Source organism: Plasmodium gonderi (genome assembly GCF_002157705.1).
Source record: "Plasmodium gonderi DNA, contig: Chr13, whole genome shotgun sequence".
In the NCBI taxonomy this organism is placed as follows: Eukaryota; Apicomplexa; class Aconoidasida; order Haemosporida; family Plasmodiidae; genus Plasmodium; species Plasmodium gonderi.
The window spans coordinates 50,000-77,069 of record NW_021628938.1 but is presented as its reverse complement, the minus strand read 5'-3'; the positions used below and the strand labels follow the sequence as shown (position 1 = coordinate 77,069).

At 19.3% G+C, this 27,070-nt stretch overlaps 3 protein-coding genes across 3 annotated transcripts; 1 reads left to right on the top strand and 2 right to left on the bottom strand.

Moving 5' to 3' along the window:
* Nucleotides 1-824: 824 nt before the first annotated feature.
* On the top strand, nt 825-2,770 carry PGO_130070 (variable surface protein; the record flags this gene model as incomplete). Its single annotated transcript, XM_028689523.1, has 3 exons — nt 825-851; nt 991-2,481; nt 2,609-2,770. 3 exons carry the CDS (start codon nt 825-827, stop codon nt 2,768-2,770), a joined length of 1,680 nt encoding a protein of 559 aa, XP_028545324.1.
* A 4,109-nt stretch (nt 2,771-6,879) lies between these two features.
* PGO_130060 (variable surface protein) lies at nt 6,880-8,188 on the bottom strand (the record flags this gene model as incomplete). Its single annotated transcript, XM_028689522.1, has 3 exons — nt 6,880-7,044; nt 7,166-7,844; nt 8,118-8,188. 3 exons carry the CDS (start codon nt 8,186-8,188, stop codon nt 6,880-6,882), a joined length of 915 nt encoding a protein of 304 aa, XP_028545323.1.
* Nucleotides 8,189-14,111: 5,923 nt separating this feature from the next.
* PGO_130050 (variable surface protein) lies at nt 14,112-15,258 on the bottom strand (the record flags this gene model as incomplete). The annotated part of the gene is made up of 3 exons (XM_028689521.1): nt 14,112-14,195; nt 14,321-15,010; nt 15,241-15,258. 3 exons carry the CDS (start codon nt 15,256-15,258, stop codon nt 14,112-14,114), a joined length of 792 nt encoding a protein of 263 aa, XP_028545322.1.
* Between the last annotated feature and the right edge of the window lie 11,812 nt (nt 15,259-27,070).

The following is a 27,070-nucleotide window of genomic DNA, read 5'->3' as shown; positions in this document are numbered from 1 at the left end:
TATAAAATGCTATATATATAAAAATATTTTGTATTATTTAACTCATATTTTAATTGCAAAAGTATATATTTTACTTATTTTTCTATAATTATGACGTACTAATAAGCAATATGTGTAAATATGAATATTAATAATTGCTTTTGTTAATGCTCATTTTTATTATAATAAAGGAAATACATATAAAATCTAATAGTATAATAAAAATATTAATTAAATAATTACTTTTTTTTCATTTTTTTTTTTATTATTAATGTGATTGCATATTTGTAATATTTTTTCGGATGATCTCGGAAAAATTACAAAAAATAATTACTCCTAATAGTCAGTATTTAGATGCAATAAACAGTGTGGAAATTATAAATATAAAATTTATGTTAAACAAATGTACAAGTATTTTTTATTTTTAAATGTATTAGAATTAGTTATAATGAATACATTAAAAGTTAAGCATGATTTCGCATTTTATAATATAAACGTATGCTTCAGTTTATATTTTACAATGTATTTTATATTTTTGTTTATATTTCAGTGAAATTAATAGAAATACATATTTTAATTAAAAAAGGAAAATTTTTATTCAATAATAGTTTTTAAAAGAATAATACATTTAAATTAATTACAACAATTTTCCCTTCCATTTTTATTGTGAAGACAAATGTGTATTTTTTTATCCTATATTAATATTGTTCATGAATTCTGCATATGAAGTTACAATTATAATATATATCATTCTATTAAATTTGTAGTTTTTTTTGAGTAATTATTCTTGAAAAATAGGTATTCATATATGAGTGATATTTAGATTAATTTGAGCTCTTTGAAAAATGTCTGATGCGGAAAATGATATTTGGGTATATATTAATGTGTAACAAACAATCATAAATAACTTACACTGCAAAATTTTTCTTTTAATAATATTCTACATTTTGCATCATTACTACAAATATGCTATGATTGGTATAAGTGATTATTTTTTTTTCTTATTCACAGGATATTGTTTTAAAAAAAACACAATCAGGTACAATTTATGACGAATTAAATAAAGAAATTGATGAAATTAATTACAAAGAAGTGTGTAAATTGCTAAATATTGATAAGGAGAATGAAGATGGATATTTTAAACTTTGTAAAAAAATTGCAAGGAACGCGGAGTATTTATCTAAATTGAGTAATACGGATGCATATAAATATCGATGTTCTCATTATAGATATTGGTTTTATAATGAGTTATATAAGCTCTTAAAAAATAATGAGGAAATTTCTAATATTAAAAATGTTATTAAAAATTTTATGAATATACAAAAATATATTGTTGTGTTATTTGAGTTTTATGATTGCCATTATAATTTTTACACAACGGATATAACAGAATTAAAAGAAAAATTAGAAGAGAAACATTTGTACGATTATTTTCAAAATTTTTTTACTATTAAGAGTGTTGAAACATGTAAATTAGTTGAATTATTTCAATATACTAAATATCTGAATGAAATAAAAGTTTTATATACAAAGCATAAACATGAAAAAAATTGCTGCTTCAGCTTGTGGTGGAACAATTGTCCCAATTATTTTTATTGCAATGATGATTATAACCCTGAAAAAATATTATCTTCTTTAAAATTATCTAATTCTGAGAACTGTGAGAACATGAATAAGCCTAATGATCCCGAGAACCACCGTGATCCACAAAATCCACAATCCTCTGAAGATATTATGGATACGTTTCATTATGCTAAGTGTACAGATACTTCTGATGATAGACTAATATGTAATTTATATCCAGTAAAATATAAATCTCCACATAGCGCTTCTTATAGAATTCTTCCCCTAGATAATAATAAAGGAAAAGACATTAAAACAATTGTAAGTCTTTTTCTACCTCATGAAGAATCTCCAAAAAATACAACTCATACTGAACCTAACGATGCAGACCAAAATCCCGAATCTTCATCTCAGAAAAAATATTTTATTACTGTATCAGGGGGAAGTACAATAAGGAGAGATGCAAAAGATAAAAAAGTATATCCTTTTAACTATAAACGCACAGAAGAACAAAAAGAAAAATTACAATTCCCTAGTGAAAAAAAAGAATCATTAATAAAATGGAAATTTGGAAACGGAACAGTGGACTGTAGTAATAATAATACAACTAATGATAGATACAAACTATGTCAATACATAAAAAATATTCGGGTAAATCAGAGATATTTAAAGGATAAATATGCTATTGGATCTAAAGTTAAATATTTTAAGTCCACATTCCCTTACTCCATGCAAAATGTAAATGTTGCTAAAAATATTGATGGAAGTATCACTTATGAAAGTGACGGTTCTAATGTCACAAAATATTTTGATAGCGATGAGAACTACATTGAAATATCAGAAGATAAAAATAACATATTATACACTATGTTTTTCCGTGTAAGCGTAGTTTCTTTGTTAACACTTGGATTTATTGTCCTATTTATTGTTTATTATAAAGTAACATCATATCATTAATAAAGTGTCAATAATCCTATTATTTATTTGTAATTTATTTATATTCCTAATTCTTTAATTCTAAAATAAATTAATTTTATATGTTCTATATTTCTTATTTTTGTATTAGTATACTTCATTGGGATCTTGGTTACGTAAAAGGATAATGAAGAAAAAAAGAATTAACGAATCTGTTCATAGATATCACAGAAAAACTCCACCATCAGGTTCTAGAAAGTTTCATACAAAAACAAGGTATAAACCATGTTGCATTGTTTACGAAACGACATGATATAGCTAATCATAAAGTATAACGTAATAAAAAGAAACAAAGAAAATAGTAGTGCAAATTTTGATATTAATGCTTAACTATAACTCAATTATTGGGATAAAACTAATAGTTTATTTATAGGATATATTTATTTCGTAATTTTTATCATTATTTGTATAATTTGTTATTTATTTTTTGTTATCATTGTCCCTCTTATAATTGATATGCTTGCATACTATATCACTTCTTACTATACATATTATATAATTTATATTTATGAGTTACATGTATTCGTATAAATGTTAAATATGATAAAATATACACACTTTTTCTGGGTTCTATTATTCAAATAGGGATTTTTTAATAAAGGGTTTACTTTTATATTTGTCATAATTCCTCTTTTATAGTTAAATCAATTTTTCGTAACATTTATATAGTATAAACACTAATGAAATTATTGAAATATATTTGTTTTTCACATAAAAATTACAAATTACAACCTAAATAACATAAGGTGTACTATTATATAGGTTCCTCCTTTACGGTATATATCTGTTCGATGAAATATCTTTCCTATATATACGTTCCTACATATATGCATTATTTGCTTAATTGTTTTAATTGTACGAATAAAAATATGATACCTAAAACGAAAAAGACTCTTGTAAAATAAACACCTTTATTATAATTGTTAATTGGGGGCTCAATTAAAATAAATATTTTATGAATTAATATTTAAATTACTGCATTAATAAAAATATAATAATTAAATAAATTATATTGATCCATAAAAAAATGATTATTTAACTACACAAAAGATTATGTCACGTTTGATGTATATATAATAACAACGTTGAAATAATAAAAACAACTAATGAAAAAAATAAAAATATTACTTAAAAAGTATTCACGTTGTTATTCTAACTATTTAGATATAAAAAAATGTTCCTTATAAAGTTTCTTAAAACTATGATATTTCACCTAAAATAGAAATATAACTTTTTTTTTAAGGATATTTTTTTCTTATTAAATAATTATTCACTTGTTACAGGAATAAGAGTGTTAACTGCTTTAAATATATTTAATTATACATATCGCTCTTCGACAGTATTTAGGGATTGAATATATTAAATTTTTTTTAAATTTATGCTTAGAAAAATTTTATAAAACCTAATGTTTAATGTGGTATTTTATAGAAAGAATTTACAATTAAAATATTGAAATTTATTATATATATGGAATAATTCATTTTATATATTTTTCTATTGATTATAATGGGACCATGTTATGATAATATAAATTTATATTAAAACATAACATATTACACTTATTGCAAAAATACATATACTTAAAACTATAATTAAAATTATTTTTTTTCTTTTATTTATGTTCAATATAACATGATGAGATAGCATATGTATATTAATAATTTAATATATTATGAATGAAAAGCATTATAAGAATATAATTAATAATAAAATCCTAACACAATTCATAACTTTGAAATATTTATATTACAAAGAAATTCTAACATTAGTTGTTATAAGAAATATAATTTATAAAAATGTTATATATTTTGTCATACTACTATAAATTTTTTTTTTCTTTATTCATTGTCTATATATAATTACTTATAATTATTTACTTTTATATAGAGTAGTGCATATTATATATATGAAAATTGATAACTAATTTAAATATTATATAACATGAATACAAAAAAACTTATTTAAATTGAATTATTTCATATTTATTACTACAGTTGTTGATTATCATGAAATACATGTATACTATTGGGAAAAATATATTGAATACTAAAAGCGCACTATAGAAGTATTTCTATTCATAAACATTTCATATATATAATATATTTTCATGTTTGTAGATATATTAATTTAAATAATTATTTTATACTTTTCGTACATACATATATGTTACAATGATACATGTACATAAAATATAAATATATGTATAACGAAACCACGTAACATGAATTATCAGTGAACATATATTTACCAATTCTATTTCTTAAAATAGTAATAAATATTTTTATTTGTAACATTTATTGTATTAATTAATGCTTGTGTGCTTATTCTAAATTTTCTTATTTCAGGAACAGTTCTAATAAAATTTTACACACCAGTTCTTTATGTACATATTGATCTATGTTAATTTGAATAATTCCATAATTTTTTTATGGATAAAATAATTCTTTATTTATATTTTGTTCATTTTTCATACTTGATTATATTTTTATCATATTTGTTTTAGGATGGATAAATCAGTTTTAGCATAGAAATTATACTCAGTTAATGCAATGGAAGACATAAATTATAATTGAATGAATGTTGTAGCATGAATAATATTTTATTATAAATGAATAATAAAAATGAATAAATTAATGAAATGATTTGTTTTCTATATAAAAATTTTTAGATAAGCACTCATTCAATGTAGGAATAGATGATTCTAATATAAGTATGTTTATTAATGCACAAATAAAAAAAATATATATATATGTTGTGTAGAAGTTTTGTCAATGTAATTTTATATAAGAAAAAATTATAAGTAGATTATGAATGCTAATATGTAATGAAGGTTTTTTTGAATAATGACATAATTGATATTCTTATTAATTTCTATACAACAATGATTTTATCGTGTGTTTTGTAGTTGTCATAGTCTTCGCAATTACATTTTTATGTTATAACTATTATAATAAAAATTTAATTGAATATTCTATTTATTGTATGCACTACAATTATCAATTTTATTTAACAATTAATGTTGAATTAATATACAAATACATTTAATCATTTTTATCTTCATAAAAATAGAGCATCACTAGTCATAGTCTGCAGAGGTGTCTCCATGAGAGAAGATTGTCGCCACAAAACACACATGAACACAAATATAAAATATCGAAGTATAATTAAATGACAAAATATCATTATAATTGGACCTAAAAATTAAATATACCTTAATTCTTCTCATATAATTATTAATGCATGTGATACAACGAAAAATATTTAGTTCTTTACACTAGGTAAAGTAAGTTGAATTGAAGTATAATTATATTATAATAAAAAATATGTCAAGTAAATTATATAAATTTTATTTTTTTGACATATTTATTAAAACAATATTCAAATCATCTTTTTAAGGATTTGGAATATACAAACATAATTACACTATTTATAGGTATACTAATGTTTATATAAAAGTACGAATGATCTGGTGCGTAACTGATACTGCTTTCAAACTAATAAAAATAATTAAAGTTAACCACCCATAAATTTTCAAATTTTGAATATTTTTATTCATGGGTTGTCTGTTGATGTATAACTGTCTATTACAAAGATATTTAAATAATGTATAACTATATCAAACATAACAATAATTTCAATTATATGCTAATGATGTAGAAATGCAAAGCAGGAGAAACATATATAAATAAATTACAAGATTTTCAATTATTTATTCATAAAAATTGAAAATGTATATATTATAACGGATACCTTATGATAAAAAATATACTTACATGTTTAATATAAATATAAAATTCTTATGTAAAATTTTTTTTAATATAACATTCCTAGTTACATATTAATATTTCTTTAAACAGAATTATTCAATTACAAATTAAATAAGAAAATATTGAAATATTTTTATAAACAAAGTGTTTTATATATACAGAGTGAATTTATAATATGCATTTTTATTTCCTATTTAATTTAGTATTCTTATATGTATCATTCGAAGAATTATAGTCTACTGAAATTGTTAGATATTACTATATTTCTTATCGTTTTCACACATAAGGCGTAAATATTATTGTAAATGATATTTTTGTAACAATTAATGTGTACAATTAATAATTCATTTTTACTTATATATTATTGAAATTCAATTTTTTACACATATACTTATTTTATATATTCTTTCTTTTTTTTAATCGGCATATTTTTCACAAGGATTCATATAAACACTAAATAAAAAAGATAATATTCTTTTTTGTTTTACCAGAATTTTTATATATTAATATAAATATTAGTTTATCCGGTACATTCATAATTAATATTAACACAATTGATATATTTTATATTAATAAATATTTGAAATAAAACGATCTACGAAACGCAGTATCCAACATAATGTTCTTTTGGATCCTGATAATAAGGTTTAAGATAATCTGATGCATCAGTATATAATTCACTGTCTTCTTTATTATGATAACTTATCACCTTTTTTATATTTACAATGATATTTCTTAACTGACTACCTATGGTTGTATACTATTATAAGCAAGAATTATATGAAATATATGCAATATATAAATTTATTATATATTACTAGGCAAATCATGTAACCAGAATACATACATGTTATATGTATATCAAATAAAATCGTATTTACTTTATATAAAATACCAAAAATCAATGAAGTGATGATTCCTCCTAAAATGATATTACCGAGCATTGCTAGAGGGTTGGGATTCTCACCTCCTAATTTGGGGTCCTCAAAAGTTGTAAATAAGGCTATTTTTGTCATTTTGTTTTCTTGTTCAATTGAATTATTTTCATGTATGCTTAAAGATTGCTCCATAACACTGTTATCTGTTTCAGTCGTTCCAGTGATGCAGCTATGGTCCTTTAATACCATTTCTGGATCGCATTTATTAAATATCTCATCTGATATTGGACACTGATCACCACTACTAGAATTACAATATTCCTTAAAATAAATATACACATCTTTTTCATGATCAAAGTATTCATGATATTCTTTGCAATTCTCTGTATCGGGCTTATACATTTCCTTAACTGTTTCATAATCTAGACAATAATCATATAATTTTTTTGCCTTTTTCCAATCATCATATTTAGTCATTTTAGAATCAAGTTGACATATTGGATGAAAGGATTTATCATATAATGAAGAAGCTTGTATGAATATGTCTTGAATTTTAGGGTAGATGATATTAGCAATAGATGTGCTTCCCATGTAATTAGTTACTAATTTATCATATATCCAGAAACTAAAAAGATTGCAATATACATTTTTGTAACCAAGGCTATTCCATATATTGTTTTCACTTTTTAAAGAATTAATAAGTTCAGAAAAAAAAAATTCGAATGTCATGGAAATTATTTTTAATATAATAAGCAGAACTATAATATTTAAAATAATTGTCAGAATTCCGTATACGATTATTCAAAAATTCGTATGATTTTTTTGAAGGCAATTCATTTATTCTAAAATTCTCCATATTAAGTGTTAAAAATAAAAGGACAAATAAAAAATATATTTAAACACTTATGCAAATCTATGTTCTCTATTATATTTAAAAAATTATTAATTTTAAAACATAATATATTGTGTTATATTTAGTATATGTATATTATAAAATATGCATAAATTTGTAGATATATGCATCATATTTACGTCAGGAAACGCATGATCCATTATGAATTTATGGTTTAGATTCATTTTTTAAGAATGAATTTTTATAATTCATGTATAAGATTTCTTTATTATGTTTTTCTCTATTTTTTTTTAAATTATGTTATATTCAAATTTACATATATGTATTTTTTTTTTTTTTTGTACTAATATATTAAATTATTAATTTAAGTAGATCCTATTATATTTACATAAGCATAAAATGAACTTAATAAATAGTATGTAATTTAGATAATACTGTGTATCCATTTAAATTATATATATTATATGTATATGTAAATATTTATTAATCGGAGATAGCTCAACATAGCACATTGATATAATTTTATATATATTTATGTAATTGTAATATTTATAAATAATATATGTTATATTATGTTATATGATTACTTAAGATATTTTTATAACAAATCATCTGTTATTTATATAAATATAAAGTATGATACGATCGTATACATATAATATTATAAAACATTTATAATTCTTATATTTTATTATTTACTCTTTCAAAGATTTGAAATGTTATATTATATAAATACCTAATATATAAATGAAATTATTTTTAGAATAAATGTGAATTATATGTTTTTTTCTTATATTTTTATTCAAAATACATTTTCATTCTTTTGTTACATATATTTTTCTTTTTCGATTTTTATTAATTAAAAGTACACATGTTCAATAGGAAAGTTAATATTTTAGAATGTTATATGTAATAATTATTTTAATAAATGTTTTTTGTTTAGATAAAAAAACATATGCAAATGTATGTTTTTATTATCCATTTATTACTAACTCTATTGCCTTCGTACTTTTTTGGTTCATATTAATTAAATTTTTCATGAATATTCAAAAGGTCTAATAAATATATACATATATAATAAATAAAAGAATAGACAAATCGTATATGATAATGTAAAATATATTTAAGTTTTATTAAAATTATATACGCATCATAGAATGTTTCAAATATCAAAACATTTTTTATACAATTAATATGGTATTGTTTCTAAACAATATTAAATTTATGATATTTTTATATCATAAATTTTTAATAAATACGTGTAATTTTTTATATGGCAAAAATTTTGTTTACTAAATAAAATGTTTTATATTAAATTCAATATTTCTTTTTTATTAAATATTTTGTTTATCTTAATTATTATATATTTGAAATTAGTGTATTTTTTATATTATAATATATACCATTAACGTCTTCATAAATAATATGCATGATATATGAACTTATTAAATAATTATGATATAAGGGTACGCTACAAGCTAATGAATGAACAAATATATAAAAAAATCCTATTAATACATAGTAAATAATTACAATACTTTAAATAATATAAAAAATATTATATATATATGAAAAATTATTAAAAAAAATTACATTAATAAAATAAACGTAAGTATATAACTATATAAAAAGAAGCAAAATAGAATAATGAATAAGTTAGTTATATATAATTAATTAAAAAATAACATTTAAAAAAGTAAAACTATTTTTAATAATAATTTTACAAAATGTAATGTTATTTTAGAGCAACTGTTATTATATTTATAGATTTTTTGTTATAAATAACTTATATTTACCCCGAACAATATTTTTTGTGATTCTTTTTGTTTGTTTATCTAAATGTATATCAATCTTAAGCTTATATATATATTTATATATATTTAGATAGTATTCTTCAGTATAAATCACTTATATCTATTCATAACAATAATTTTATTTTAATGCTATATTTAATATAAAACTTCATCTCAATTTTATAATACATTATAGCTATTATCTAATGAAATATTTCTTGATATTTCTGACTGCTCCACTATATTATGTTCTTCTATATCATTTCTCCTATTTTTCAAGGATTTTATGTTGCGTTGTAAAAATGAACCAAAAGTGGTGAGCTTATTAGATAAAAGAGATAATTATACATCAAGTGTAAAACTGTTTTAGGAAATTATGTTTATATATTATATAGAGGTCTTATAATATTATATATTATATATATAAATGCAAATTACAACATGATTACTTTAAACAAGATGAATAAACATATTGTTGTTAATAACATTACAACAATTGTAATTACAATATATGCTACAATATTATTTTTTTCGCAACGTATTTTTATAGATGTACATTCTTCACATATGGGTGCTATAATTAATGGTTTGGAATTTCTTTTAATAATAGCTACTAATTCATTAAAAGCAGAATCATTGAATGTTTTATCATTTTCTAAACGTTTTCTATTTTTAGTATAAGCACGAATATTATGTTTAGTTTTCAGTACCCCAAAATCATCCCTTTTAATATGTCCTTTATATTATTTGCACATATGTTCCTGACGTCTAAAGCATTTATATAAATTTAGAAGAGCGTCATAAATATTTTTTATATATACAATATCATTTACCCCATTTTCAAGGATAGGAGATACCCAATAATACAGGTACTTACAAGAAGCTTCTGATAAGAAGCTATCATTTATATCTGCTGTATCCACTAAATATAACATAATTTGTACGCAGGTCTTTTTATGTATTTCCAAAATATGACCATTTAAAATTTTACTTATATTATTACATTTTTCCTCCTATCCTTCAGAACCATAATCTTTATGTACATCTATAATTTCCTTAAATATAGGAAATAAATTTATTAATATATTCTAAATAAAGAGTAAAAATAATTATGCAAAATTAATTGTATTTAACTGAAAAAATTATTATAATGAATAAAGTAAATAATATAAATATTCATCAAAATAATATATTTAGTAAGATTATCATAATTTAAACCTGCATCTATTATCACCAATTTTTTTATAATTATATTTATTTAATGGTCAAGAAAATGAAATGATTAAATTTAGGATGATAAACCGTTAATTTTTAGAATTAAATACACACAGTAAGAAGAACATTAAAATTCCGTTTTTTTAAATCATATGTGATAAAAAAATGTTTTGAATTACCTTATGAATAATTTATATAGATCTAGAAACATAGTTGCAAACATTTTAGACATATAATATATTTTCTTATTTATTTGAGAACATGAAACAAAAAATTAATTATATTATGTAGAAAAAGTAAAAAGTATATTGTTTTATAAAATATAACACTACCAAGTTCTTCTGGTATGAAAATATATATGTAATAAATTTTTATTTATTGTAATTTTTATAATATTATATATGATATAAGAAATATAAGAATACATATAAAATATAAGGATATCCAGCGTTTAGAGATTAGTGTAGTGTAAAATAATATTCATACGTAATATACGGTAGATAATTATATTAAAGAATTATCTAATTCCTCTGAACTCCCCATTTATACTTCCTAAGATATTCATAAAATTAATAATATTATAGGAACTTCAACAGCATTTTATGTTTCAGTATTTTTTAGAATTACAATTAAATATATATATTCTATATTATATATTATATATGTTATAATAAGTGTTTTATTGTATAATAATTACTTAGTTTATTTGAATTTATACAATCTAACATCTATATGTATATTAAAATATTGTAAATAATAATATTAGTTAACATATATATTTTTAGTAAGTGTTTCTTATATTTCTAATATTTTTGAATACAAGATGTCAAATAATAAAATATATTACTTATGTAATAAATGTTTATATAAGAACTATGAAATTTTAAAATATCATATATTAATTTAATATTGGTAAGATTATTAAACAAATAAATTTCCTCTTATAGATTTTAATATAAGTTATTTTCATTTTTTATAATTGAGCATAATGATAGCAAAAGCTAAAATTTTACAGTATAACAAATGAATGAATTAAAAAGCAAATTTAAAAAATACCCACTATTATAACTTTATTTCGTAAATAAATTATAAAATCTATGTGAAAAAATATTATTTTACATTAGTTAATTAGTATAAAATGTTATATATTTTAACTTTTATTTAAAATTTGTCAATAAATGTTAATAATATATTGTGTGATACGTAAATATCATTATAAAGGAGAGAAAAAATGCCAAAGGTATATAAACATTTATAAAATATTTTCAATATTATGGTGCTAAAATTATTGAATTGTCATTTTTTTTTATCTACTGCATGAATATAAATATTAAAAAATTAATGAGTTAAATCAATGTTACCTGTTATCTGTGATTACACCATTTTTATAATAATTAATGATTTTTCAATAAAATTATATTTTAGTTTTACTTTAATTAATATTTATAATGATTAGGCTAGATAGTGATTACCCAAAATCTGATGAACAAAATTTTTAACATAGATATACATTATATATAAACAATATTAATTATATAATTTAACATTATTCATTGATTAAACACATAAGATTAATTAATTTAAATCAATATTATATTATATAAGCTGAATATTATGTAATATGTAAATATACATTTAAAGAAAATTATTGTTCTACATAATTAATTATATAAACATTAAATATAAATAATATCACAATATAAAATAGTACTTTAATTTGTTTTATGCATATTATTTATTAACGTTTTATTTTATGGATATATTTTCTCAAATATATGTTTTTCTTTTTAATTTTTCTACATATAAAAGAATTTATAGAAATGTGACAAAGCGTGTAATGAAATAATAAGAGTTTTAAAATATCATATACATACAATGATTAATTTTAAATGCGATATTCGAATAATTTTCATAATTTATTATGTATGAACATATATAATCACTTTATGCTGGTAAAAGATGTACTCACCTAAAATAAATACTAAGAAATATATTAATAGCTTATATAATTCATAATAACATAACATGATCTTACATCTAAATATCAATTTTAAATTTATCTATAAAAATGAAATTAAAACGTCTACAAATATACCTATAATCTTGATGAATGTACAATTCTTAATTAGAAAAACGTGATATTCTGTATAAAACATTTGAAGAATAAACAAATAATAGAAATATAATCAAGGAATTCTACCTATAGCTAGAAATTCCGTTACATATTTAGAAATGACTTACAGATATACTGAAGAAAATTAACAAGATTTTTTGTTATATATTAAATAAGTTTAAAGATGAATATAATAAATATATACATATAGGGCCTAAATATCCAAATGTTACCAAAACTCAATATTTTTATTATGCTGTAGACACGAGAGATGTTATTTTAATTAAATTTATTACAACATTTGTATTATACTTAATTATATATTTTTTGCGTAAAATTAATAATAAATTCTAATTACTAATAGTAAATTTTACTGTAATGTGCATCAAATCTAGAACGAAATTTTATATAAAAAAATAATATATTCACAAAAATAAGCTATTGCTTGCTTATTATTAGTGTCATCCATGTTTTTTGTATTTACTTCTCAAAAAAATTAAGATAAAAAAATAAAAAAAGAATGGAGTAATGATAATTTCAAATACAAATCTTAACACATTCATCAAAAAATTTTTTTTGACTTAATTAATATAAGATATATAATTCTACAAATAAAATTTGAAAAATCTGTAGATAATTATAATATAATGGTTTATATTTTATTACTTGCTTTTTTTTTATATAAATTTTATGATTTCTGAACTACTTGAAAATTTATAGTATAATTATTCAATGAATTTATATCATTATTATATAAGTAATTTCTTTTAGATAAATATATATAATTTTTTTCGCATTATCATTATTACAAAGCATTTAATTAAATATTATAACACTTGTGGAATATGTTAAAAAATGAATTCCAATTACATTGATCCTTATACATGGGGAAATTTATGAAGTACCATATGATATTGCAAATACATTTCTATGAAAATATGGTTCGTAAAATTTTAAAAAATCTTCTTTTAATCCTTATTTTCCTGTATCTATTAATTTTCTCCATACATCTTCGCTATCTTTGAAATTTGTTTTTATTTGTGTTCCAGTTGGAGAAAACTAAAGGATAAATGATGTATATTGTATATTTTTATCATTAATATGTTTTATAATTTCTTTAGTGATGATAATTTATTATCAAAAATTATATACTATATAATGTTTTTATGCTGCTTCCTATGTACTTTATATAAAAAAGGGAAAATAATGCATATAGCAATGAAAAGAATTAATAGATAAAGAGATAATTTAGATGACTTATGTTGAGTATAATCAGAATTGAATAATGCTACTTCGTTTTTATGGGAACCTTCAATCCTTATGGATGGTTGCAAGGATATACCTTCAATAACTGTGGATAATTGTAAGGATGAATCTTCAATTTCTGTACATGTTAATGGTTCGATTTTATTATTATTACTTTGTAATAATTTTTTATATAAATTACAATATTCTTTACTATCGCTTGAATTACATTCATTCTTTAGATGGTTATATATCACAGTTGCACCATCAAGGTATTTTTTATGTTCAGAGATACATTTCTTATTACTATTATTAAGAGCAATTTTTATACTTGCAAAATTTTTAGTATAATCGTAAAATATTTTCATTTTTTTAAAATCCTTTATGTTAATATAAAAAATAGGATACTTACATTTACTTTTTACACTTGCATTATATAATCCTACATAATATGTATGAATATCTGCATTAAATATACCTTTATCAGTTACCTTATCAGCTATCATGCTACCTAAAAAGTAGTAAATATGATCACACATTTCTTCGTAAGAATTTGATATGCCAACATGATAGGCCATATTACATATTATTTTCGAAAGTTCTATTATATCATTAATAGCAAAATAATTCTGTAAAATTTTACGTAAACCTTGCAACGTATCTCCTCATAAATCTATAGTAGTTTTGAATTTTCTATAATTATAATTAGACGGAAAACTATGTAAATCATTTTTCTATAATTATGAAAGAAGATATTAATTATGCAATAAGTTACAATTTTATATTTAATAATTTCCTTCAGATATTTACACACAACATATTACAACAATATATATGCAAATTATATTGAGGTGCGTACATGTAAAATTCCTGACATTCTTTTTTTTTTTAAATCTAATAGAAGCTTATATAAAAATGAAATATACAAAAAATAAATTAAATTTATTTATTTATTAGAAATAATAATAATATATATATATAATATTTTAATGTAATAATATAAAATACAAAAATATATATAATCTAATATGTATTTATTATTCATTGTATACAGTATGTTAAACATAATATGTTTATATTATTTAATACGATATTTTTTTACTTTACTATAATTTGTTATAATGAAGTATATATTTACTATATTTTAACTTATTTTATAGATTATTATATTTTTTTTTATTTTATAAAATACTTATTTGCTCTATAAACTTAATTATAATTTTGTTTTTATATAAAAATTATATTTTAATATAGATATTAACATAATTTCACATATTATGTGTATATATATCATGTAAATTTGAATTTTAGATATATCATTAATTATACTTCATTTTATATATATTTTAAAGTATCATATAAGATTAAAAAATTTTTCCCAATTTTTGCTAATTATTTTTTATTTATATATTTCATTGACCAGAATATATGCTTTTAATATTTTAATATTATGTACATAAAGAATTCAAGTACATGTTTTAATGTATTATTTTTAATTCATAACATATTTTTTAATAATGTGATAAAATATGCATATAAAAGTATCAAATATATGTTTATCTTATTAAATATAATATAGTGAGGCTCCAAAAATATATTCGTGTTCATTTACATATATAACAATGTTTTTATCCTTACAAAAATATAATGCTGGATATTTTTTACCCCAATATATATCATTTTCTAATCATTAATAGAAATTATATATTATATATCTTTATATGAGTGTTATTTTTAAAAATTCATAATTTTTTCCTTAACTTTTATATGATAAGACGTATTATATATTATGACACATATTTATTAATAAGGAATCAAAAATATTTACCTTATGTACATTATTATTATTGTTTTACACAATTAATTTTTATAATATAAATCTATTATAAATTTTTGTAACTTTAACTATTTAAGTAATGTATGACATTATTAATTATAATATTGCGCAAGCAAATGTTTTTCTAGTGTTCTATAATTATAATGTGCACAGAATTCATGAAACACTAAATAAAAGTTGATTTTAAAATATAAATTCTGCTATAATATATTAAATATATATTTTACGTAGGAATATCATATTGAATGAAGAAAAAATATAATTCTTAGCTTACATAAAAGTAATATGTTTTTTATATAACATTTTATACAGTCTTAACTTATTTGTTATTTTCCTATTTTTAGAAACTGAAATGAAATTAAATTATTTATAAAATGTGTTTTAAAAAGAATTTAATAATATTTCCTGTAAAATACTATGTAGTAACAAGAAATATATTTAATAAATGTATATATGTACTATACAGTATAAAATTTGAAGGAACAATCTAGAGAAGTAAGATAAATCTAAATAAATATAATATAATATATTCCTTATTTTATGTACGTGAAATTCAAAAATATATTTATACATATTTTATCTTTTTGTAATTATAAGGGTATTTTTATTTTGCTTCATTTGATTTTTTTCGTATTATAAAGTTTTTATATCATATATCGTGAGGAAATAATGTTATATTGTGTGATTCAACAAAATGTAAAGCAAACAAAAAGTGGAAAATTACAAATATTTATTTCTATAATTACTCCCAATAACAAAAATTTATGAATTCATAATATTTTAAAATAATATAATTAATAAAAAGATTAAACATTATTTTTTCAATAGTACACATTAAATATTGTTAAATGATATATCTTTAGAAATAAAACTATGTCATATACTTAATATATAATGGAAAAGTTTCATTTTATATTGCATATATATAAATGAAATAAAATGATCTCCTTTCAAAAAATTAATAAATAATAGCATATAAATATTATATTAAATTAAAATAAATAATAATATAATGTATATACATGTTTTAATATTTACTGTTCTTATAAATCATAGAGAATTTTTATATATATCATATATTAATAGGTAAAAATATGTGTTTTATAGTATAAAACTATCATAATTCAAATGATAATAAAACATTGATAATATTTATTAAAACATAAATATATAATTAATATATTATAAGGATGAAAATTTAAACATTATGACATGTACCTAAATCATTAATATTACATTTAGTTATTTCATATTTTATTTGTTCTTATAACAGAGTAACAATTATTTAAGTATAAGAGCTCATAACAACCAATAAATTACAAATTTGTTATTAATTTTATTTAATATATTATAGATTTACTTCACTCAATATAAAATATGCATTATTTCATCATTATATAGACATAGGTATATTTATTTCTTTAATTTCTGAATAAGCTTATAAAAATAAAATTTCTTCTTAAGCCTTGATATATAAAGAGTTTAATAAATTATATATTATAGATAAAATAGTATGAAATATGTTATATATTAAAATAAAATATAATTTTTTATATATTGTCTAATCTGTGTTATAATATATAATTCAGTATTTATTTATATAGGAATAAATTTTGTTTTTAGATATATAAGAAAATTTTTTACGTACATACTAAAGCATACATTGCTATTATTAGGCTGTGTGCATTATAAGAACATGTTACATCATTGTTTTGGCTAACTATTAAAAAATGAAAAATTTTATATTAAATAAATATAAAGCAGTATTATTCTCACAAATATATGGTTTATATTATAACCTAACCAAAATAATTCAAATTTTGTTATGATTAAATTTAAGTGATATATATAATTCTATTTTAATTATTATGATAAGCTCAATTATTATATCTGTAAATAAAATTACAGCTTTAGTTGATATTACATGTAGTTATACATACTTTTTTTTATATGAAGGAGCAAATACATAAATATTTATTTTTTCACATATTTCAATTCTAATAGGAAAACGTACAATATTTTATTTATGCTCGTTTATTATAAATGACATTATATTGTATACTCTTATTACTATATCGTATTCAATATTTAAATGTTAATTCTTTTATTTATAAATATTTTTTTAATATGAATCCTTCTTCTAAATCAATTAACATAATTAGTTAAAAATGGTAAGTTTGTGACATTTATATGTTTATAATATACATAGTTCATAATATTTAATATATATAATAAAATGTTTCTTTAATTTTTTTTGATGTATTTTTTAAATTTCCTACTCTTTCTATATTTTTATTTATTTTCGCTAATGAAGGGTCTCTTTACTGATTAAGATTGTTACGATACATTTTTTAAACCTGCTCTTGCTGTAAACAATTTTGACATAGAAGATCGTGAAGATATTTTAAGTACAAATGACTCTATTTTGATAAATATTGCTGCTTATCTTATTTAGAATATTGATACTACAAAAACCCTTTGTTGGTCAAAATGTACAGAAAACACTTATAAATGTTATAAGGATACTTGTGGAAAATTGTGTGAATATTTGAATAAATGGTTAAATGAAAAAAAAGCTTTATATTCCTCTAATGGATTGTGTTACATGAATGAAATCAAATTGAATGAACACATTGAGATATTGTGGGAGGAATTGAAAGAAGAAAAACATAACTATAATTGGTGCGCGAGAAATAAAAAAAATTACTCAGATCAACATCGTAAGGAAATAATACCAATAATGTGCACTAAGGAAGACGAAATAGAATCTTATTTAAATGGAAGATGTAGTGAATGTAATGAACATAAACAAAGTTGCTCATCATGCTCTTTATTTGGCGCTTCGATTGTAACTGCATCTATGGGATACGTACTTTTGGTAATTTTTATAATATGTATCATTATATATAGAGTAATATATCATTTATAATAAATCAATATATTTTTTTCTTTATTAATTTAAGATTATAATCACTAAAATTAAATATATATTAGAAATAAATACAATTTTCTTTTCTATTTATGCTATAGTTTGGTCCTATGAATTCTTGTATAAGAAAACTAATTGGGGTGAAAAAAACTAATTTAAAAAGTACTTATAAGGAAGGATCAAAAAAAATGAACAAAATATTAGACCATTCTGGTCAACAATCAGAAATCTCATGGTTTAATGTATTATATGATTATTCTCAGAATTCGATAGTTTAATATAGGAAGTGTAAATTTTTTTACATGTAGAATAGACAATGTCATATATCATGTTAATAATTAATCCCTTTTTTGACCTTAGGACATAAAATATATATGTTATAAGTATTTATATGTTCATATAAATGTATTTTTATTTTTAATATTTGCTTATTTATGTATACATATTTGTTATTATGTTTTTGCCTTTTATATTCATAATTTAGTATGTTCATTTTAAATAATATGTTCTATTACAGAAATAATTATTTTTATTGATTTACACTTATAAAATATTTTATTTTGAAAAAACATTAAATAGATATTAGGTCCATATATTTTTATATTAATATTTCTTTTATTAATACTTTCTTATTAGTATATTATAACACAATATAGAGATATATTTTTTGTTATTAATTGTTATACAGTTAGAAATAAATATTGCCTTGTCTATAAAAAATCGGAATAAAAACATATTTATTATCTATAATTATCGCTTTTTCACATCTTATTAATAGAGTTCCAATTCTTATTATTTATATTTTAAATTTTTATACATGCATTATTACAAGCAAGGAAGTGTACGAGGTGTTATTATTTTTTTATATTCTTGTAAATATATTATTAATTATATTAGTAATATAGTTATTTCCATTATAAATGCTGCATCGTATTATATATACTAAATATGGTTAAATGAAATACAAGCCTTAATGTTATTAATAAAGAATTATATATTACATATAAATAATATTTTTTCAATATTCCATACTTCTTTTTAAACATTTTCATACTATTATGATATAACAAATAATAATTTTATAATTATTAATAAAATTAGTTTATTAGTATTACTCTAAATTGTTTTATTTAATGTAGTACTATAGCTTGCATTTGTAATATATACGGTATATCTTCTTAAATATGGAATTTGAAGGGACCTTTAAAAATAATGCTATAAATCTATATATTATTATATAAATTTTTTTAATTTCATACTTTAAAATATAACTTTATTAAAAAATATATATTAAAAAATATTATAATACATTATTTCTCCAATATGTTTAATATTTTATAATCATATATAACTACAAGAACATTATTATAAGAAGTAATATCACCTTAATTCAACTATATATTATATATTATTTTGAAACTTAATTTATTTTAGTTTTTATAGTTTATAATCATGAACATAGATATTTTAAATATATAATTTAGCCATGTATCATTTTATGTATATTTTATATTAAAGCAATCACTTTTAACTATAAAATTCATTATGTGTATTAAGCATGATGGTAATATTCGTTCTATGGGATATTGTCTTTTTTATTTTATTGACACATTAAATTTAGGCACTATAAGATTTTTCGTTGTTGTATATTCCACACAGCATTTTTATTATTTTTGTCATGAGCGAGTTATGTATTAGAAAAATGATATTGAGTAAAGAATTCAAAGGTATAGTATTTTTAAATTATATATTTTAATAATAATTAATAAATTTTATAAGTAATATGAAAGGCCTAAAATTAGAAAATTTTGTTTACTTTTTACATATTTCACAATGTAGATATTTATAATATAATATTGAATTATTATTTATGAAAAAATATTCTCTGTATATACACATCACAAATATATTATGTGTTATTATATCTTGTGTGTAATGGAATTTTTTTTTTAACAATTTTCAAATTTCCTCTTTTATTAAGGAAAGCATTATGTTTTCAATATATAAATATATGTTTTAACTTAATTAATATGTGTGTTGGATTCAAAAAAATTAACTAATTTATTAACCATAAGTATTAATTTTTTCTTATTTTCTTTTTAATTCATAGGATTATACATTTTCTGTATTAATTATATATTTACAGTCATTGTCAATTACAATAAATGTTGGTTAATATATTTAAAATATTAAGCAGTTATAATTTTTTTTTTCCAGAAAATCATTATATATCTATTATTGTAATTTCTTAAGTACAGTAAGTACTTATGAATTGCTATCATAAAATTATTTTAATTATGATAAATAAAAAAAATATATTTTTTAAATATAAAAAAATATTTATTTATCTTATTTTCTCCAATATATTCTCTAATACACTAAATATATTGCTTTATGAATTCTTTATATTTTCTAAACATGATTATTATGAATTACATATATTCACTACATAGTACACGGAAATGTTGTGTCACACAATGTTATCCTTTTATAATATTTAACAAAAACGTAATTTTATGGAACTCCTCCTTTCCAAACTATTTTTTTTTAATTATTTTGTGAAAAATCTTTAATATTCTTCTATTTTCCATTGTTCCTTCATGGAATAACTACTATAAATTAGTAAATAAATTATGTTATAACCTTACATGTAAAAATTATAATTATTAAATAATTAAATATTGTAATGACATACTTGTACTTGTGCACGACTCTTCTTACTAATATTTATATGACATTTATACCCATGAAAAATAATTTTATTTTTAACTTTCATTTAAATAATAAAAAATAATCACTCAATTCATATTATGAATTCTATATTTCATTAATTATGTAATTTCATCAAAATAACAAACTCTATAATATTATATGAATGCAGAATTATTTTAAATATTATATATATATTACATTGTACAGTTGAAGAAATTGATGAATCAGAATCTCGAATTTACACTCGACGTGCTACTACTAATGCCTAGAATTCTCACAATGAAAATTTACTTATAATTTTATATAATGCTTTTTTGAATTCATTGAAAGCTTCCATAAATTTAACTTATTGTGTTCTCTAATATTTAGCACATTAATTATTACTATAATCATTTTATATACAATACATATTTACACTTATTTATTACCCTAATATTATTGACACCCTCTAATGTGTTCTCTTGAGCAATATTAAAGTTCTATTTTGTGAAAATGTATTATAATTCCCTAATGAATATTCTACGACTTAATATTTAAATGTATAGTAATGAAATTAAAGATAGTTCATATATAATATTTCTATTATATATCCTTATATTAGTATTAATTTGATAAAGAAGTTATATATTTCATAATATATTTGTAAACAAATTATGTTTTATATACTAATTATTTATCGCTATGAGAAAAATTTGGGTTTATAAATATAATTGCTAAAAAGTAATTAAATTAATGCAACAATAAACTAAATTGAACAATTTTATAGCTTAAAACATAAAAAATACACAATAAAAATAATTATGATCATTCAGAAAATGTTATATCTTAATCTGTTACAGTTATAATGAACTCAATATTTAAGGAGGGTAAAGTATTTACTGAATTTAGCATGTAAAATTTAATATAATATACAATACATTTATTACATAGTAAAATGGTTAGATTTACGATAATATTAAAATTATTAATATATATTAAGTATATTAAAATTAAGAAGCATATATTATTTTCTTAACTTTTTATATTTTTTATATAAATAAAATATTAACTAAATTTATTTTTTTTAGTGCACTATTAGAACAAATAAATATAGGGTATACTAAATTATTGTTACTTAGGTGTGATAAAATTATTAATTATTTTCTTTATTTATTACTCTATATGATGTAATAAACAATTATGTTAAATAACAAATACACACGCGAAAATAATTTTCTTACTATTATAAAAAAATTTATCCATTAGAATATTTATGTGTTCATAATTATGCATATATAATTTGAAAATATGTGTTGTATGTATTATAAATTTCGATTTAAAAAATATAATACTTCGTAAACGCATGTGTGTTCCTAATTCATATTATAAAAGAAAAATATATATATTAAAACAGAAACAAAAAACTAGTACTTTCTAATTGTATAATAGCATATTAACAAATAAATAAAAATATTATTTATTAGAACTAATGCATTATATATTCTAGCTTGTTATTACATTAAATGTAAATGTTATTACTAAATATATATTATAAAACTATATAATTGTAATATATGCATCTGAGTAAAATAAATAATTTTTAATATTTTAGAGTGGTATTTATATATAAAAGGAAATAAAATGTTTGATTATTCTAGTTATTTTCATAAACAACAAAATCTACATACTTTTGATACCAAAGATAATTGAATCATACATGGTTACTAAAATCAACAAAATATTAATGCGTAATCAACGAATCATATATAAATAAAAACAATGTAAATCAACATAATTATTATTTCTATGCATTTATAATATATTATATATTATTAAAAAAACTATTAATAAACAATAAATGCTTAATCCAGTAAAATATTCATTTAACATAAAACTAAAATATTGGTCCTATATATTGTCTGTAAGCATTTAAACTACATATATTATAATCATTTGGGTTATTATAAAATATTTTATATGAGTTTAAATATGTGATTTAATATCCTTGAGTAAATATTTTTACAAGATTATCATATATATTTCATTTAAGTTCACATATAAAGAAACTATTATATTATGATATTATCTATATAGCTACATGACAAATTTATTCTTTGTTTTTTTTTATCCTTACATTATTACAAAGTGATTAAATTAATCCTAATATTGTATATTTGCGCGAATATATGCTTTCTCTAACTCAAATAAGTGATTCAATGAATGTTTAACAACCTGTTGCGCTTAAATAAAAATATATTTATTAAAAAATCATTATAAATCATGAATCCAATATTCATGATATAAAAATATTTTTTTCTTATATTATTAATATATGTGTTTATAATAAAAATGCAATTTTTTTTTCCTATATATTCACTTATATAGTATATAGTTCAAGATTGTAGAGTTGCAGATAATAATGTACAATTCTATCTATTATCATATTTAATTTTATCTTAGTTAAAATTAGTTTTATATATGAGTATCATTTATAATATGATTTTCTGTAAATATTTAAAATTTTTATTCGGTTACTTTACTCTTAGTACAATTTTGAATATATATTTTCCACATGTAAACAAGCGTACTTTGATGCGATAAAGAATTATCATGAAACATTAGATTATTCCTATAATACAATATGCAGTAATATAAAAAAAACTGTAGAATATACAAATGTATCTTTTCCTGGTGTTTATAAAGAACTTTTTGGATATTTATAATATATACATATTCATAAATCCAATACAGTTGGACAATTTTGTAGATATTTTAACTGTAAGTTAAAAACTGAACTCTCTAGTTTATATATTCCTAATAAAATCACAAAAGACTTTTATAATTGTATGATAAGGGAACATAAAATAATATTTGAATATGATGTAACTAAGAAATAATTAGAGAACTTTTTAAATCTTGATGATGTTACATTAAATGTACAAAGAAAACTTGAAAATCTATATCATAATTTAGGCAAATAAAACAAAGTAGTGATAGATATAATGATGATTTCGCAAAAAATATTGTTCATAATTATCAAGATCTTGATTATGATGATGAAAGATTTAAGCATCCAATTTGCTTCAATACTGAGATTTCTGAAGAAACATATACAAAAATTTTAGATATATGTAATAGAAGAAATAATAATAGTTGTATTGAAGAACTCAATAAAAATAAAATGAAATATAATAGTTATATGCTAAACATGCATGCCTAATGGAGTGATCCAATTTTCTTGTATTTGTCCTATGGAACAAGCACAAAAAGTATAATTTTAATTTTATTTATAATATGCATAACAGTTATATTAAGTATGTTCATTTTTTTTAAGGTTATTTGTAAATAAAATTTATAATGTGTTTTATATTATCATTTATGTTATACATTAATAGAAAAAATTTACATAATATAAATTAATCATTAATATATGAAACAATTTTTACTTTATATCAGTATACACCGTATATTTCATATATATAACGAATTCTAAAAAAGCTAAAAACATTTGGGAACCAATATAATTAAGGAAAAAACACATTATATAATTTATTTGATAGTGAATATAAAACCACAAGTGATAGTAATTATCAATTTTTTATAACTCTGCATAGTTCTAAAAATGCTAAAATATTTTTTAAGGAATTACACATATATTTTTTCAAATAACATATTAGAATTCTTAGACATTATTTATTTGGAAAAAATTAAGTTATTAACATTAAAATGTCCTTATTAAATACTTATGAAACATGTAAAAGAAATTATAAAGAGACATTGATACAATAAAAGGGAGATTCACTCTTCTTTTATTCTAGAGATATCTTCAATAATATAGAATACATGGCGATGTTAACAAATACAATTATATATGCATAAGCACACAATATATGTTATAAAAAAACATAATATTTATATTAACATACAAAAGGCAAATGTTTATTATAATTACATAATATATTTGTCCTCTACTTATAGGTCTTTTAGTTTCAAAATATATTCACGTATACACATGTTTCATTCTTTATTTTAATAACATTTTTTGTACATAAATATTGTGGAAATAATAATATTACTTCACATAAATCTTTTTATATATATTATATGAGATGCCTTAATTATTTATCATGGACAAGAAGATTATCATCAAACATTGATTCACTTATAATGAGCCATTAAATTACATAATAAAAAAATAATTTGAAATATTCTGAAGATTATGATACCAAGAAACGTATGATAATATGTACTAAAAATATGAATGAAAAATTATTTCTGATAACATAACAATTTTTATAATCAAAATATATGTGAAGAATTGATAGAATGCTTATTATAAAATATATCTATGGATATAATAAATAATATATTTATGGTGTCCTGAAATAACAAATTTTTAATAAAATTATAAATTTATTGTCCTACAGCGTTTATAAAATATTAGAATATCAATTTAAACAGATTTATAAAATATATTAAACTTTTATAACTTATAAATCTAATGATATATATAATTATTACTTTAGAAGAATGAATTGTAAGAAGTAAATTATATACTATATTGTCATAAGTTACAATGTAATATATTTGTTATATATGTACATATATTATGATATGTGGAGCATCAATAGTAAATTTGTTTTCAATAGAGGATATGTACAGAAAAATATCTTTTACATTAGGAAAACGAAGATTAATAAGCATAATTTTATCAGTATTTATAATTATTTATTCAATGAAATAAAAATTGGTGTGAATTTGCATATTTTGCATTATTAAATTTTCATAACATTCCTAGCAATAAAAAATATAATTTATATAATGCACAGAAAAATCCTTTATGAAAACAGTACAGTCAAAGTAATAAAAATAAATTTTAACTTTTATTTAGACTATTTCTAAAAGTAAATAAATTTAGCTCATCTAAAAATCAATGTATCATGCATATTAGCTTATTATACAAAACATTTATATTATTTTTCATAATAAACGACAAAATGATAAAATTATAAATGCCGTAATTAATAATATATAATATTTATTATTATATATTTTTCTTAACATTTAGTTAGGTATGATTGTCCTATTGCATTAATTCTTCTATAATGAGAGTATATGATGGCATTAGTTATTATTAATATTATTATTATATATATAAGCAAACAAAGAAGTATTAATAAATCCTAAAAGTTGAGAAATATATTATGTTTTAAGAAATAAATCATATTAATT